The following is a 14,520-nucleotide window of genomic DNA, read 5'->3' on the forward strand; positions in this document are numbered from 1 at the left end:
ATTGGCATTACACTTATGCTTTGTATCATGTCATGACGTACACTCAGATTTCATTGACCTTACAGCTTTGCTTTGTTTTATGTCTTGATATGGTTGACATAATGACATGATTTAACATATTTTGACTGTCAACAATGTGAAATGGGCTATTGAAATGTCATTTATTTATGTCATAAATAAAAATATAGCCCACAGCCAAATTGTTGTTGATCGATTTAATATAGAAATCGAGAATGATTTGCTATCCATAGGTTTCACAAAAGTTAATTAATATTAAAAGGTGACGCTTGCTTATTAAAAGATGGCATTTGTATATTAAAGGATGACACTTGTATATTTAAAGATGACACTTGTATATTTAAAGGTGACGCTTGTACGTTAAAAGATGACACCTGTATATTGAAAGATGACACTTGTATATTAAAAGATTGCATTTGTATATTAAAAGATGACACTGGTATATTAAAAGATGACACCTGTATATTTAAAGATGACATTTGTATATTAAGAGATATATATTTAAAAATGCAAGGGAGTAGCAGTATTTTTTGGGATGGTTGGTATTGAGTGTGATATTTTGGATTATAGAGAGTTTGTAAAAATGTGTCCCATGATAAAAGTTGTTTTAATGCTACATAATTTTGCAACGGCCCTAGTTTTAACATTCTGCCCATGATAAAAGCTGTCTGAATGCCTATGATACACATTTTGCAAAGGTCCTAGTTTTAAGATTCTTCCCATGATAAAAGCTGTCAGAATGCCTATGATACACATTTTGCAAAGGCCCTAGTTTAACATTCTTCCCATGATAAAAGCTGTCAGAATGCCTATGCTACACATTTTGCAAAGGCCCTAGTTTAACATTCTTCCCATGATAAAAGCTGTCCTAATGCCTATGCTACACATTTTGCAAAGGCCCTAGTTTAACATTCTTCCCATGATAAAGCTGTCCTAATGCCTATGATACACATTTTGTTGTTGTTGTTGTTGTGGGGTTTAACGCCATTTTTCAGCACGATAGGCTATACATGGCGGCCAGTATTAATGGTGGAGGAAGAACCCGGAAAAGCCCGGAAAGAACCACCGACCCACGAGAAGCTACTGGCAAGCTTTCTCACATGCCGATACACAGTTTGCAAAGGCCCTAGTTTTAACATTCTTCCCATGATAAAGCTGTCCTAATGCCTATGATACACATTTTGCAAAGGCCCTAGTTTAACATTCTTCCCATGATAAAAGCTGTCCTAATGCCTATGCTACACATTTTGCAAAGGCCCTAGTTTAACATTCTTCCCATGATAAAGCTGTCCTAATGCCTATGATACACATTTTGCAAAGGCCCTAGTTTTAACATTCTTCCCATGATAAAGCTGTCCTAATGCCTATGATACACATTTTGCAAAGGTCCTAGTTTTAAGATTCTTCCCAGGATAAAAGCTGTCAGAATGCCTATGCTACACATTTTGCAAAGGCCCTAGTTTTAACATTCTTCCCATGACAAAGCTGTCCTAATGCCTATGATACACATTTTGCAAAGGTCCTAGTTTTAAGATTCTTCCCATGATAAAAGCTGTCAGAATGCCTATGCTACACATTTTGCAAAGGCCCTAGTTTTAACATTCTTCCCATGATAAAGCTGTCCTAATGCCTATGATACACATTTTGCAAAGGTCCTAGTTTTAAGATTCTTCCCAGGATAAAAGCTGTCAGAATGCCTATGATACACATTTTGCAAAGACCCTAGTTTTAACATTCTTCCCATGATGAAGCTGTCAGAATGCCTATGATACACATTTTGCAAAGGTCCTAGTTTTAACATTCTTCCCATGATAAAGCTGTCAGAATGCCTATGATACACATTTTGCAAAGGCCCTAGTTTAACATTCTTCCCATGATAAAAGCTGTCAGAATGCCTATGCTACACATTTTGCAAAGGCCCTAGTTTTAACATTCTTCTCATGATAAAGCTGTCCCAATGCCTATGCTACACATTTTGCAAAGGCCCTAGTTTAACATTCTTCCCATGATAAAAGCTGTCCTAATGCCTATGCTACACATTTTGCAAAGGCCCTAGTTTTAACATTCTTCCCATGATAAAGCTGTCCTAATGCCTATGATACACATTTTGCAAAGGCCCTAGTTTTAACATTCTTCCCATGATAAAGCTGTCCCAATGCCTATGCTACACATTTTGCAAAGGTACTTGTTTTAACCCTTTGCCTCATGCAAGCGTCTGGACGCTTCTACTCCATTCGCATGGAAGTGCCTTTTGACGCCTCTACTCCATTCACATGGAAGCGCCTTTTGACGCCTCTGCTCCATTCGCATGGAAGCGCCTTTTGATGCCTGCTGTAAACATCAGCCATTTTGAGCTGGTTTTCGTAGCGCCACCTTCGGGGAAAACCCCCCTATTAGATACTACATTCATTTCTGCGAATGACAATTACGTCAGATCACGTGGTCACTGTTTATGCACTGGTCGATATCTGCTATTTAAAGTAACTGGGTCGTAATCTCCACTCGCCAAAATGGCGGTCACGGATTTCATTCAGTACTTATGAAGTTTTCATGATTAGAATCACAACTATGAAAGATTCAATAACTTAGGTAAAGGCTCTGATATTGATGTAGGCAGCAATTAGTTTTTGTAAATTATCAAATTCAGATGACTTAGTGATGTAGTTGCAGATGAAAAACATGTAAATTTTGAGTATGGGAAATGGTAGCTACGGTTGGTCACGCGGCCTCACTGACATGACGGTGAACGAGTTCTCTCAAGATTTTAAAGCACATAAAAAATTCTTCTGTGAAAAATAATTACACAGCTATAACAATTGGACTTTACTCTTAATATTTTTCCACATATAATAGATGTGTACCAAAAATGTAAAATGGTTAAAATTGCTGTTAAACGTAACACACACTACATTGCTTAACAGTTCACAGGCAGGCCTATGTGTATGTGGTCGACTAGGTAACAGGTGTTCTATTTATAGCGTGCTGCACTTCGTCACTATGCTCAATGAGGTTAAGGGTTAACATTCTTCTGTTTCATTGAAAGCTATGTCTGATTGTGAAAATTTATGGAAATTTAAGGTCCAAGTTTTACTGGTTTTCCTAAATCTTAGTATTTCAATACAAGTAAGTTTTTACAGAACAGGCCATTTTTTAAAGTACAAGTCATTTTTTATGGTACAAGTTATCTTTGACAGCACAGGTAATTATTAACAGTATGAATGATAATAGTTCTATGTTGTCAGTCAAAATTACAGGTGACTATGATGATTCTATCCATTAAGGTTTATCTTTGTTGCATTTTAAGTAACTTTCGCAGAGTATTCAAATTATTTGGAAACATGTAGTGCATAAAAGCATGCTTACTAAAAATGCATTGTAAATTTTTTTATTTCCATACAGAGTGAGGCATTCAACAAGTTACAACACTTTGTTCAGCACTCTCTGCAAACTAAAGCCCTACAGTTACTCTCACCTGATGATGTACAGCAAAAAACTGAGCTCAACAAACTGTTAGCACGGTATGTTGTCAAACTTCCTAAATGCAGCATTAGTGAACATCTTACAGGTATTGTATGCTTTAGAATTACTTTGAATTTAACATTTTGCTTTCAATTATTAGGCATAGAAGTTATAGATAAGCGTGTTTTATTAACTTTCTTCTGGGTCAAACATGTGCCCATATTCTATGGGCATCTACTACACAAATCAAATCCAGCATGGTGAGTCCAACTATTAATGTTAAAAATGCAAAATAATTTATGGATTTTACATGCAATTATTAAACAAAGATGTATGTACAAAATTTCAAAATTTCCATTTATTAATTATTGTATAATAGGTTTCCATTCATACCTCCTCACTGGCCAAGCTGATTGGTAATGAAGATGTGAATTACATTGCCAAAAACCAGTTGCTGAACTTGATGCTGGGTTTCTTTTGCCAGCTTAAACATTATACCCACCTTCAAAAAGTTCTTGTTATATTCATTAAGAACAGAACAAATATAAAAGACCAAGAATTTTAATACTTGAAGCATCTAGTACAGCTTTATTGACATTTTCTTGTTAAGATGTTACTTGAAGCTGGGAGACTGGGCAGAGGAAATTCTGGGAATCAATGAGCAGAACATTCCGCAGATCCTGGAATATTACAATCTGGCCACAGAACATGATAAGAACTGGTACAAGGTGGGTTACAGTTTTTTACCCATTTGGCAAATAAAATAGATAATGACAAAGTCTTTATACAATATAGCATATCATTTTAAGAAGGAATGCTAGCTATAATCATCCATTTGTTCCTGTAAAAAACAAACTTGTAACAAGGTAAGTATGTGTAATGTACTGTGCATTTGTGCTTAATGGCATGTGAAATGGCTAATTGCAATTAAGGTTCAGACTGCTGCCCTTTTGGCTTAATCACAACTACCATGGTCCTCATTGACTGTGACATACTTTTTATTACTAGTTATTATGGAAAGACTTGATCAACAGAGCTTAGTTAATAAGGAGAACACTCTTATTAAATTAAACACTTGAATAGGATGTTTCAGTCCCTTTCAGATGGTTGTGAAGATGTAGTGCATTTTTAATTCACTCACAGGCAACAAAAAATTTAAAAGATCCTAAAACTCATACCTACCAACCCCTGTGATTTGACCATATGTCTTATGGAAATGGCTCAAAATACAGACTTATAATAGCATAAATTACAGAAATATTATTGTGGTAAAGTTAAGATACTTGCTTTTCTGTGTGGTATGGATCCAGGCTTTCAGATTGATATTAGAATCAATGCAGTTGGACAGGGCACTAGATTAACTTTACAGGAGTACCTCAGACACTTTCAACTGCACATATTTTTTCATGCAAAACATCTGTATGATAAACTGTTGCTTTTATAATTTTCTAATAAAGGAGTCCAATAAACAGTACATGTTCAACACAAAAGAGGCAATAAGCTTCTTAAGAAGTTTAAATAGCATAGAAGAATAAAAAGGAATGTTAAGAGTTCTTGTGGAATATAGCTGGAAGGCAGCCATTAAATTTTTTGGATATCCTGTTGAAAAAGCATGTCATGTTGTGGGAGATGATTGACTTTGCCATGTGAAATTGAAAAAAAAAAAAAAGCAAAGGATTCCATCAGGTTGAGAGGTAGCAAGAAGCCGTTGAGCTACATAGGGATTGGAAATGCAGTTTGTGAAAATCAGCTGGAGGTAAAAAAAAATACTCTATACTTTACAAACATTTTAGTTGAACTTAATGTTTACCATCAGTGCATCAGTCTCCTTTTACACTTCAGAACTTTTTAAATGCATGTTTTCCATTTTAACGACCTCAGTATGTGATATTTTATTAAACCTTACTGAAAATTGGTCTGACTTACGTAACAATACCGACTACCTTGCTGAGAACATCTTGTTAGGGTTGACAGGTCTGAAAACTCTCATCTTAAATATACAGCTTGCAAGGCTTTGCTTTGAACAGATTTATCCATGTGTATATTTTTTTCTTCATTATATCTGTTACAACTTATTATCCATATTCAAATATGTTTGGTGTTGGCATTGGTGAAAAGTATAAAGCAGTCACTGTAGCCCATTTCCCAAACATTGTTGACTGCAATTTTGATGTGTATTGATTCCTCTTTTTTCCCCAAATCCCTATTCTGTGCAAGGTACATAGGGTGTTACCCATGTCTCTCTGTCATGTCACATCATGTTCATCTCAATTTTGTTTTGTTCTGTGCGTCAACTTATGAAGGACTTAATATATGGAATCCAACTTTCATGTTCTGTTCTGTGCATTAACTTATGAAGGACTTAATATATGGAATCCAACTTTCATGTTCTGTTCTGTGCGTCAGCTTATGAAGCACTTAATATATGGAATCCAACTTTCATGTTCTGTTCTGTGCATTAACTTGTGAAAGACTTAATATATGGAATTCATATTTTTTAATCTTTTCTATGCATTAACTTGCAGAAGGCCTTAATGTATTGGATCCAGATTTTGTATTCATATTTGGTGCATTAAGTTGCAGAAGATTTCATGTATGGAATCCAGATTTTGTATTCTGTTTTTTACATTAACTTGAGAAGGCCTTAATGTATGGAATCCAGATTTTTTGTTATTTTTTGTGCATTAACTTGCAAAGGCCTTCATGTATGGAATGCCAATTTTGTATTATGTTCTGTGCATTAACTTGAGAAGGCCCTAATATATGGAATCCAAAATTTTGTATTATGTTGAGTGCATTGACTTGCAGAGGACTTTGTAAGGAATTAAAATTTTATATTCTGTTCTATACATTAATTAGAGAAGGCCTTAAGGTATGAAATAAAAACTTTGTATTTTCTGTGCATTAACTTGCAAAGGCTTTCCATGGAATCCAAATTTTGTATTCTGTTATGTTCATAGACCTGTGAAGGCCTTCATGTATGGAATCCAAATTTTGTATCATGAAGGACTTAATACATGAAATCCAAATTTTGTATTATTTTTTGTGCATTAGTTTGCAAAGGCCTTCATGTATAGAATCTTATTTCATATTCTGTTCTGTGTATTAACTTGAGAAGGCCTTCATGTATGGAATCCAAATTTTGTATTCTGTTCTGTTCATTAAATTGCAAATGACTTAATTATGGAATCCAAATTTTTTATGAGACTTATTAAGAAGGCCTAAATCATGTTCAGTTATGTTCAACAACATATATTGACAAAATTTGATGGAGTTATGGTCCCTGTTTGACATAGATCTTTGTCCTTGCATATTGAACCAAGCTGCCTTCGAGAGCACAGTACTGGAAGGTGTGACCATGTTGTTTAGAAACATTTTTGTTTTTAGCTTATTTGGTTGTAAGTTCAAGCGTACTTATGGTATGGTCTTTTGGATGTTGTCCGTCATGCATTATCTATTCATAATTGCTACTTACATTCTCTTCTCAAAAATAATTTGACCAGTTTGATTTTATAGGGAACATTTTGACATGAAGGCCTTGAAAATATTTCATCCAATATGGATGACATTATTAAAAATAAAATAACTTTTAAATAACTTCTTTTTAGAAACTGCTCAAAATAATTTAACCAAATTTGGCAGAAAACATTTTGGCATAAAGTTCTTTTAAAGTTATTCAAATTATGCCAGTCTGCTGTAAAATATACCCACTGTTACTAAAATTAGATAAACCATAAACAACTTCTTCTAAAAACCACTAGATGGCTCCCAGCTTTGTGCAGATGGAGCCAGTCTGCAAATATTGCTGCCATTAAATACTGCTCTACAGCATTAGACCAATTTGACAAGGGGCCCCGAGTGGCCGCGTGGTCTAAAGCGCTCTCTGTTACGGATCACTGCCATCTCACCTCTGTCTGCATGGGTTCGAGTCTCGGATTCGGCCAATGTGGATATGTGAGAAAGCTTGCCAGTAGCTTCTTGAGGGTCGGTGGTTCTTTCCGGGGATTTCCCGGGTTCTTCCTCCACCATTAATACTGGCTGCCATGTATAGCCTATTGTGTGCTGAAAAATGGCGTTAAGCCCTACAACAACAACAACAACCAATTTGACAAAAAGTATTACAGCATAGAACACGTTTAGTACAAATGATCTGGGTTGCATTCAGAAATGACCATTATTACTAAAAATAGAATAGAAAGCTTATTGGCATTGAGTCCATTCAGTATTGGATAAATGATAACTGATGTACAGTAGTCCCCCTCTTATAAGGCCACCCCTAATGCAGCAGGGAAGTGGCCTTATAATGCGGGTGGCCTTTCTAGAGGGGGATGACAAATGTGAATAGTAAATACATATGAAAAAGTTGCAAGTACATTTAATTTTTAAATATTTAATATTTTAATTAAAAAATCACATGCATGATGTGAAATAAATGTAAAACAAACATTGTCATCATTTTCAAAAGATTGCTATGAATAACCATTGATATAGTTTTAAAACTGTCTTTATAATTATGTTACAGTTCACATCATCTGTCACTTTGTTGGTAACAGTCTAAAAAACAAACCAGTCTCGTCACATTAAAAATATCCTTGCTGTCATATCCCCTGCATATATCGTTTAGTCTTTTGTTCCAATCTTCGACAACTTCATTATTAACATCAGCCAATTCACCACTAAGGACAGAACACTTGATATTGTGTCGTACTTGAAATCTGTGCAACCATCCGTTACTTGCGGTCGTCATATCCCAATTCAACTGACAAAATTTTTGCTTTTTCTTGTCATTTAAATCAGGATACAAACGTCTCCTGGCTCAAACAATCTTCCTTTCTCCATCCATTTCACCTTTCCACTTCTGCAGAATTGTTTCATTATCTTTCACGATACTGTTTATCAGTCTTCCCGACATTAGTTTTCTGCAAGGATCCTTGACGACCCCCGCCCCCCCACCCCATCAGTTGAATTACTTTCACGTTCTCCTCTAAACTGAGAATTTTTATTTTCCTCGATGACATGTTGATCTTTTTGCAGTAATTTATTCATGTTGCCAACTACAATACTGATAAAACAATTTTGTATGCATCTAAACAAATTGCCGTGTGTTTTTAACGGAAGTGATCTTGTCATGTGATTCGTTAGTCGCAGTCTGGTACCCTATTGTTTTTATACATTTCTTGAAACTGAGTGAGAGAAGCCAAAACGGCTTCGATATGTACCATTAACATCATGCAGATTTGACCTCATGGCCGCTAGGATTCATAATTTTGACAATTATTGTCAGTAGTAATAGCCACTGATTATCAAAGTTAACAATCTCAACATCTTACTTAGGGAAGCCATAAAGGCTACCAAACCATTTTCCTGCTGACTTGGGTATTGTACATCGATACTGCCACTTCTCAGCTGTTACTACTGTTCAATAATTGTAATTTTAACAATTATCAGAGTGACGAAACCGGACATCTTATGATAACACAGCAGTAAGGCTAATTGGATTACATGTACGTACCCTTTTGTTTGGATTAAAATTTGAGTCTTTCTCGGTTTTTATGGAATAAATTTGGCTTCTCGTGAGGCGTAAATGATATAATATTAACCTTAGTGGTAAATGTACTTTACTCAACATTTCCTTCAGTAACGAAAACCTGACATCGGGAAACGGAAATCGGATTACTTAACACACATTATGAATAAAATACTTGTTCTGGATACATATTCAAATAAAATGCAGCCGCTTGTGAGGGGTAAATTTTATAATTTCACACTAATATGCTGGTCGCTGGTCGCATTAGCCGGGTGGCCTTTCGCGAGGGGTACTTTTGAACACAAACTCGTCAGTGCCAACGGATTCTGGCCGTAAGGAGCGGGTGGCCGCTGGTCAGGGGGGCCATTCAAGAGGGGGACTACTGTACTATCAGATGTGGATGAAGATACAAAAACTACAGGAATATGCAATCAGATACATTGGAAGAAATTTGTATTGATTGTATCCTGCTGACTCGGATATGATAACCAGATCTGGCCTATGCAGAGATCCAGGTTTACTTCCCCATTTACTTTGACCTTGATGGCAACTTGATCTGTAGAGTGTTGTTGATAAGATTTGTAAACTTGTTTGGGCAGTCATGATACAGTAGATAACATTTAAAAATTAGAAAATCCATTGTCTGAAGAACCAGGGCAAGTTGGAAATTTCCCTATGTAAATTTAATTTGCCAACACTTGCTCAGATTTTACTTTGAATATGAAGGTAAAATGCAGATTTTTTGCAGATTATAAAACAGTTTGTTTCCAGGCATGAATACCATCTTTGGTCTTTTTCCAGCTCTGTGTTTATTCTGTTATTTATTTACTTTTTTTCAAGGCATGGCATGCATGGGCCCTGATGAACTATGAGTCTGTGCTGTTTTACAAGCAAAAAGACCATGCGAGTGGCAGTCCAAATCAGGCAGAAGTCAATCTACCTGTCACCCCAAGACCTGAAACAGTAAGCATGTTTTGACATTGAAATGCTTGTCATGGAGATTCCTTAATCAGGTTCTGTTCCAAAATGGAAAAGTTATAGGAGAAATTTGCTTTCTTATGAAAGGATTTAGCTGGAATCCACAATCATGTGTCCTGGACTAAGACTTCTATTTATACACAACAAAATATTTACTTGCAGTAAAGAATGTTTAAGTATACCATAAAAACACAAACTGTACAGACATATTTTGCACACACACTCTCTCCATGTCCTTATTCAGCCATTACAAATGTTGGAAGTCAGTATACGACAATAAATTTCACTACTTAAATAATAATTTGGTTCATGAGCTAGAATCTGCATGAAACACACTGCATATGACAGTGATAAGTCTCATTCAGTGCTAGGCTGATCCAAGTATTAAAGTGTATTCAGGGTTAATCCCAGATAAAGTAGAATCTGTGCTAGGCTGATCTCCATATTAGATTATATTCTGGATTGATCCCAGATTATATAGAATCTGTGCTAGACTGATCTCAGCATTATAATGTATTCTGGACTGATCCCAGATTAAGTTGTTGTTGTTATTGTTGTTCTAGGGTTTAACGCCATTTTTCAGCACAATCTATACATGGTGACCAGTATAACAGGTGGAGGAAGAACCCTGGAAAACCCAGGGAAGAACCACCGACCCACGTACCCACGCTAGCTGAGCCTTGGACTCGAACCCACGCAGACAAAGGTGAGATGACAGATATCCAGAACGGTGAGTGCTTTAGACCACTCTGCCACTCTGGCCCCCCCCAGATTAAGTAGAATCTGTGCTAGGCTGATCTCAGTATTAAAATGTATACTGGACTGATCCCAGATTAAGTAGAATCTGTACTAGGCTGATCTCAGTATTAAAATGTATACTGGACTGATCCCAGATTAAGTAGAATCTGTACTAGGCTGATCTCAGTATTAAAATATATACTGGACTGATCCCAGATTAAGTAGAATCTGTACTAGGCTGATCTCAGTATTAAAATGTATCCTGGACTGATCCCAGATTAAGTAGAATCTGTACTAGGCTGATCTCAGTATTAAAATGTATACTGGACTGATTCATGTAAAGCAGTTTCTGTTCTAGGGTGATCCAAGATGGTGTAATTATGTTTGTCACATAACAACTTTAGCCTGTGCTGATTACCTTTAGAAATGCCATGCTGAGTCAATTAAAAAATTGATCACTGTATTGTCACAATGTTGTATGCTGACAATGAACACTCATTTGTGTTGTCTGGAAGATTGAGCAGACCCAAGTTGACTGACTCACGCCAGTGAATAGCTACTGCATGGGTCAAGATGGATCCAAGCATCTTCATTCTTACCATCAAGTTGACTGACTCATGCAAGTGAATAGCGACTGCATGGGTCAAGATGGACCCAAGCATTTTCATTCTTACCATCAGGTTGACTGACTCATGCCACTGAATAGCTACTGCATGGGTCAAGATGGATCCAAGCATCTTCATTCTTACCATCAAGTTGACTGACTCATGCAAGTGAATAGTGACTGCATGGGTCAAGATGGGCCCAAGCATCTTCATTCTTACCTTCAAAAAGTGCTGCATCTCAAATGGCACAGGTGATGATGTCTTGTGGGAGAATGAAGCTAAGCATGAGACACAACCCAGAAAGTGAGGAAGAGGATGAAGATAAGAGCTGTAAAGAAGCAATGTGAGGCATGGTGACAGAGGATTTACAGAGTGACAATGTGAGGCATGGTGACAGAGTATATACAGAGTGACAATGTGAGGCATGGTGACAGGATGTACAGAGTGACAATGTGAGGAGTTCAATAAACAGACTGAACTCCATCAGCAAATGAACATTAAAAGGACCAACCTTTCAATCAAAAAGATAAACATTCACTATGACCACTTTTTTCTTTCTTTCTCTTATGATATACTTAAAACATTATTGGTCATAATTTAGTATGGTATACTGACATAAAAAAAATGAGAAACAGTCATGGACAAGTTTATTGTAAAACAATCAAATGTCATGTGACAAATGATGATCATTGCAGTATCCAAAATAGAAGACTATTGTCACAAAATTATGAAGATTTTGAAGTGCATTTTAACACATGTACATTATATGGCAGATTTAAGTTTTTCTGCTAATTCCGGGTCAGATATCATGGTGCATATTACACATACCAAAATAAAGGTTTTTTTCTGATCTCTGCTCATAATGGCTATATAATAGATCTGTATTTGCCTTCCTAAGCTTGATTTTGCATGGAGTATTCTGGCTCACTGACCAGTTTAGCCTAAAGTTGATTTTACACTGAATATTCTTGTTCACTGACCAGTTTAGCCTAAAATTGATTTTGCATTAAGTGTTCTTGTTCATTGACCAGTCAAGCCAAAAGTTGATTTTCCATTGGCTACTAATGAACAAACCATACTTAAAAACCCTCCCAACCACCTACCATGCTGGCATCCACATTAGTGTCTCGCTCAGTCACGACACCTGGTAATCTCAAGGAGAGGTAATGGGCAAGAGTTACTGCCCATTGTATATCTCAAAATAGATGGGATAAAATGTTTCGTCTTTCAGTAGGGCTGGATTCACGAGGTAGCAGGCTAATATTCCTAATGTAATGTGATTGGGTAAGTATTCTCAGAGAAACATAATTTACTGAAAAATTTGCTTTCATATAATTCTTCTCTTTCATGACGACCAATACAATTGATAATGCAACCAGACATAATGGCTGGACATGCAATAAGGATGCTTATATCTTAGAAACTGCCATGTCTTACAAGCTTGAAATGTTTCTTTAAAATAAAATGTTACTCACTGCTAACAAATATGTTTTTCAAAGATAAAAACAAATGTTTTTTCAAAGATAAATAATACAGTTTCAGGAGATTTTTGTTCACATTCTCAGCAAATCAGTCAGAGGTGTAATGTGTAGCATCAGCAAATCAGAGGCATAATGTGTAGCATCAGCAAATCAGTCAGAGGTGTAATGTTGTGTCATGTGTGGTATCAGTGAATTAACCAGTGGTATAATATGTGGTATCAGTAAATCAGCTAATGGTGTAATGTAGTGTAATGTGTGGTATCAGTAAATCCGCCAAAGGTGTAATGTAGTGTAATGTGTGGTATCAGCAAATCAGTCAAAGGTGTAATGTAGCATAACGTGTGGTATCAGTAAATTAGCCAAAGGTGTAATGTAGTGTAATGTGTGGTATCAGCAAATCAGCCAAAGGTGTAATGTAGCATAACGTGTGGTATCAGTAAATTAGCCAAAGGTGTAATGTAGTGTAATGTGTGGTATCAGCAAATCAGCCAAAGGTGTAATGGAGTGTAATGTGTGGTATCAGCAAATCAGCCAAAGGTGTAATGTAGTGTAATGTGTGGTATCAGTAAATCAGCCAAAGGTGTAATGTAGTGTAATGTGTGGTATCAGTAAATCAGCCAAAGGTGTAATGTGTGGTATCAGTAAATCAGCCAGAGTTGTAACATGTGGTATGATTGAATCAGCTAAAGGTGTAATGTAGTGTAATGAATGGTATCAGCAAATCAGCCAGAGTTGTAATATGTGGTATGATTGAATCAGCCAAAGGTGTAATATAGTGTAATTTGTGGTATCAGTAAATCAGCCAAAGGTGTCATGTTGTGTTATTTGTGGTATCAGTAAATCAACCTGATGTGTAATGTGCAGTACACCAGCTCTTATCAGCTTTGAATTTTTTCGAGAAGTGCCACATATGATGTGAAAATCATTCATACTTTAAGAAGACGAAAAAATAACTGAAAAATTCCACCAAACAGTTCTTTAATTTATTAGAACATTTAGTCATCAACACTACTCCGGTGGCCTAGTGGTTAGAGCTTCTGCCTCAGATGCAGGAAGTCGTGGGTACGAAGCATGGCCAAGTCTTACAAAAGACTTACAAAAATGGTACTAACAGCTGCCTCGCTAGGCATACAGCATTAAGAGGTTAGTGTTAGGACTGGTCAACTTGGAGTCAGGATAATGTGTCTGGGTGGGACATCATGCTACATGTCTGTGGCATGATGCCCCAGTGCTAGAGATCACTATAAATAGCCACACTGCAGACATCATAGTGGTATGACTGATTTTTTGTTTAAAGCTATGTTAAAAATCTTAATCACACAAACAGTTCCTGTATCACTGACAGCCACATGCATATTTGTTTATAGGCAGTAAACTAAACCTAAGCTGTTTACATCTGTAAACAGTGCAGCTGTATGGCCTTTTTGTATATCTTATATACTAGTGTTAGTGTCATAACATCATGTTATAAATATTGTATGCCACACAATGAGAAAACATCAAGCAATAACAAATAGCATTGTTATTAATTAAGTTTTCATTGATGTTGATAAAATATATTCTTAATTTCATGTTCATTAGACATTAGGTTTTTGGCCAGTTTGTAAGCCAGTTTTGGTTTATATAGTGATAATGTCTGTGCATCAGTTTGGCATCAACATTGAAGTTAGGATTTTGTTTAGATTATTTTCTTAGACACTGTTTGTAGGTCACA

At 36.2% G+C, this 14,520-nt stretch overlaps 1 protein-coding gene across 2 annotated transcripts in view; it reads left to right on the forward strand.

Moving 5' to 3' along the window:
* LOC149781363 (serine/threonine-protein kinase mTOR-like) overlaps window positions 1-14,520 on the forward strand; it is a 165,860-nt gene that overhangs the window by 107,282 nt on the left and 44,058 nt on the right. For both annotated transcript variants that reach the window (XM_089935452.1, XM_089935453.1), the window contains exons 39-41: window positions 3,418-3,536; window positions 4,088-4,205; window positions 9,845-9,967. In XM_089935452.1, the coding sequence (XP_089791578.1) occupies window positions 3,418-3,536; window positions 4,088-4,205; window positions 9,845-9,967 (360 nt within the window). The remainder of the gene's footprint in view (window positions 1-3,417; window positions 3,537-4,087; window positions 4,206-9,844; window positions 9,968-14,520) is intronic.

Source organism: Sinohyriopsis cumingii, chromosome 15 (genome assembly GCF_028554795.1).
Source record: "Sinohyriopsis cumingii isolate HCF-2022 chromosome 15, ASM2855479v2, whole genome shotgun sequence".
In the NCBI taxonomy this organism is placed as follows: domain Eukaryota; kingdom Metazoa; phylum Mollusca; class Bivalvia; order Unionida; family Unionidae; genus Sinohyriopsis; species Sinohyriopsis cumingii.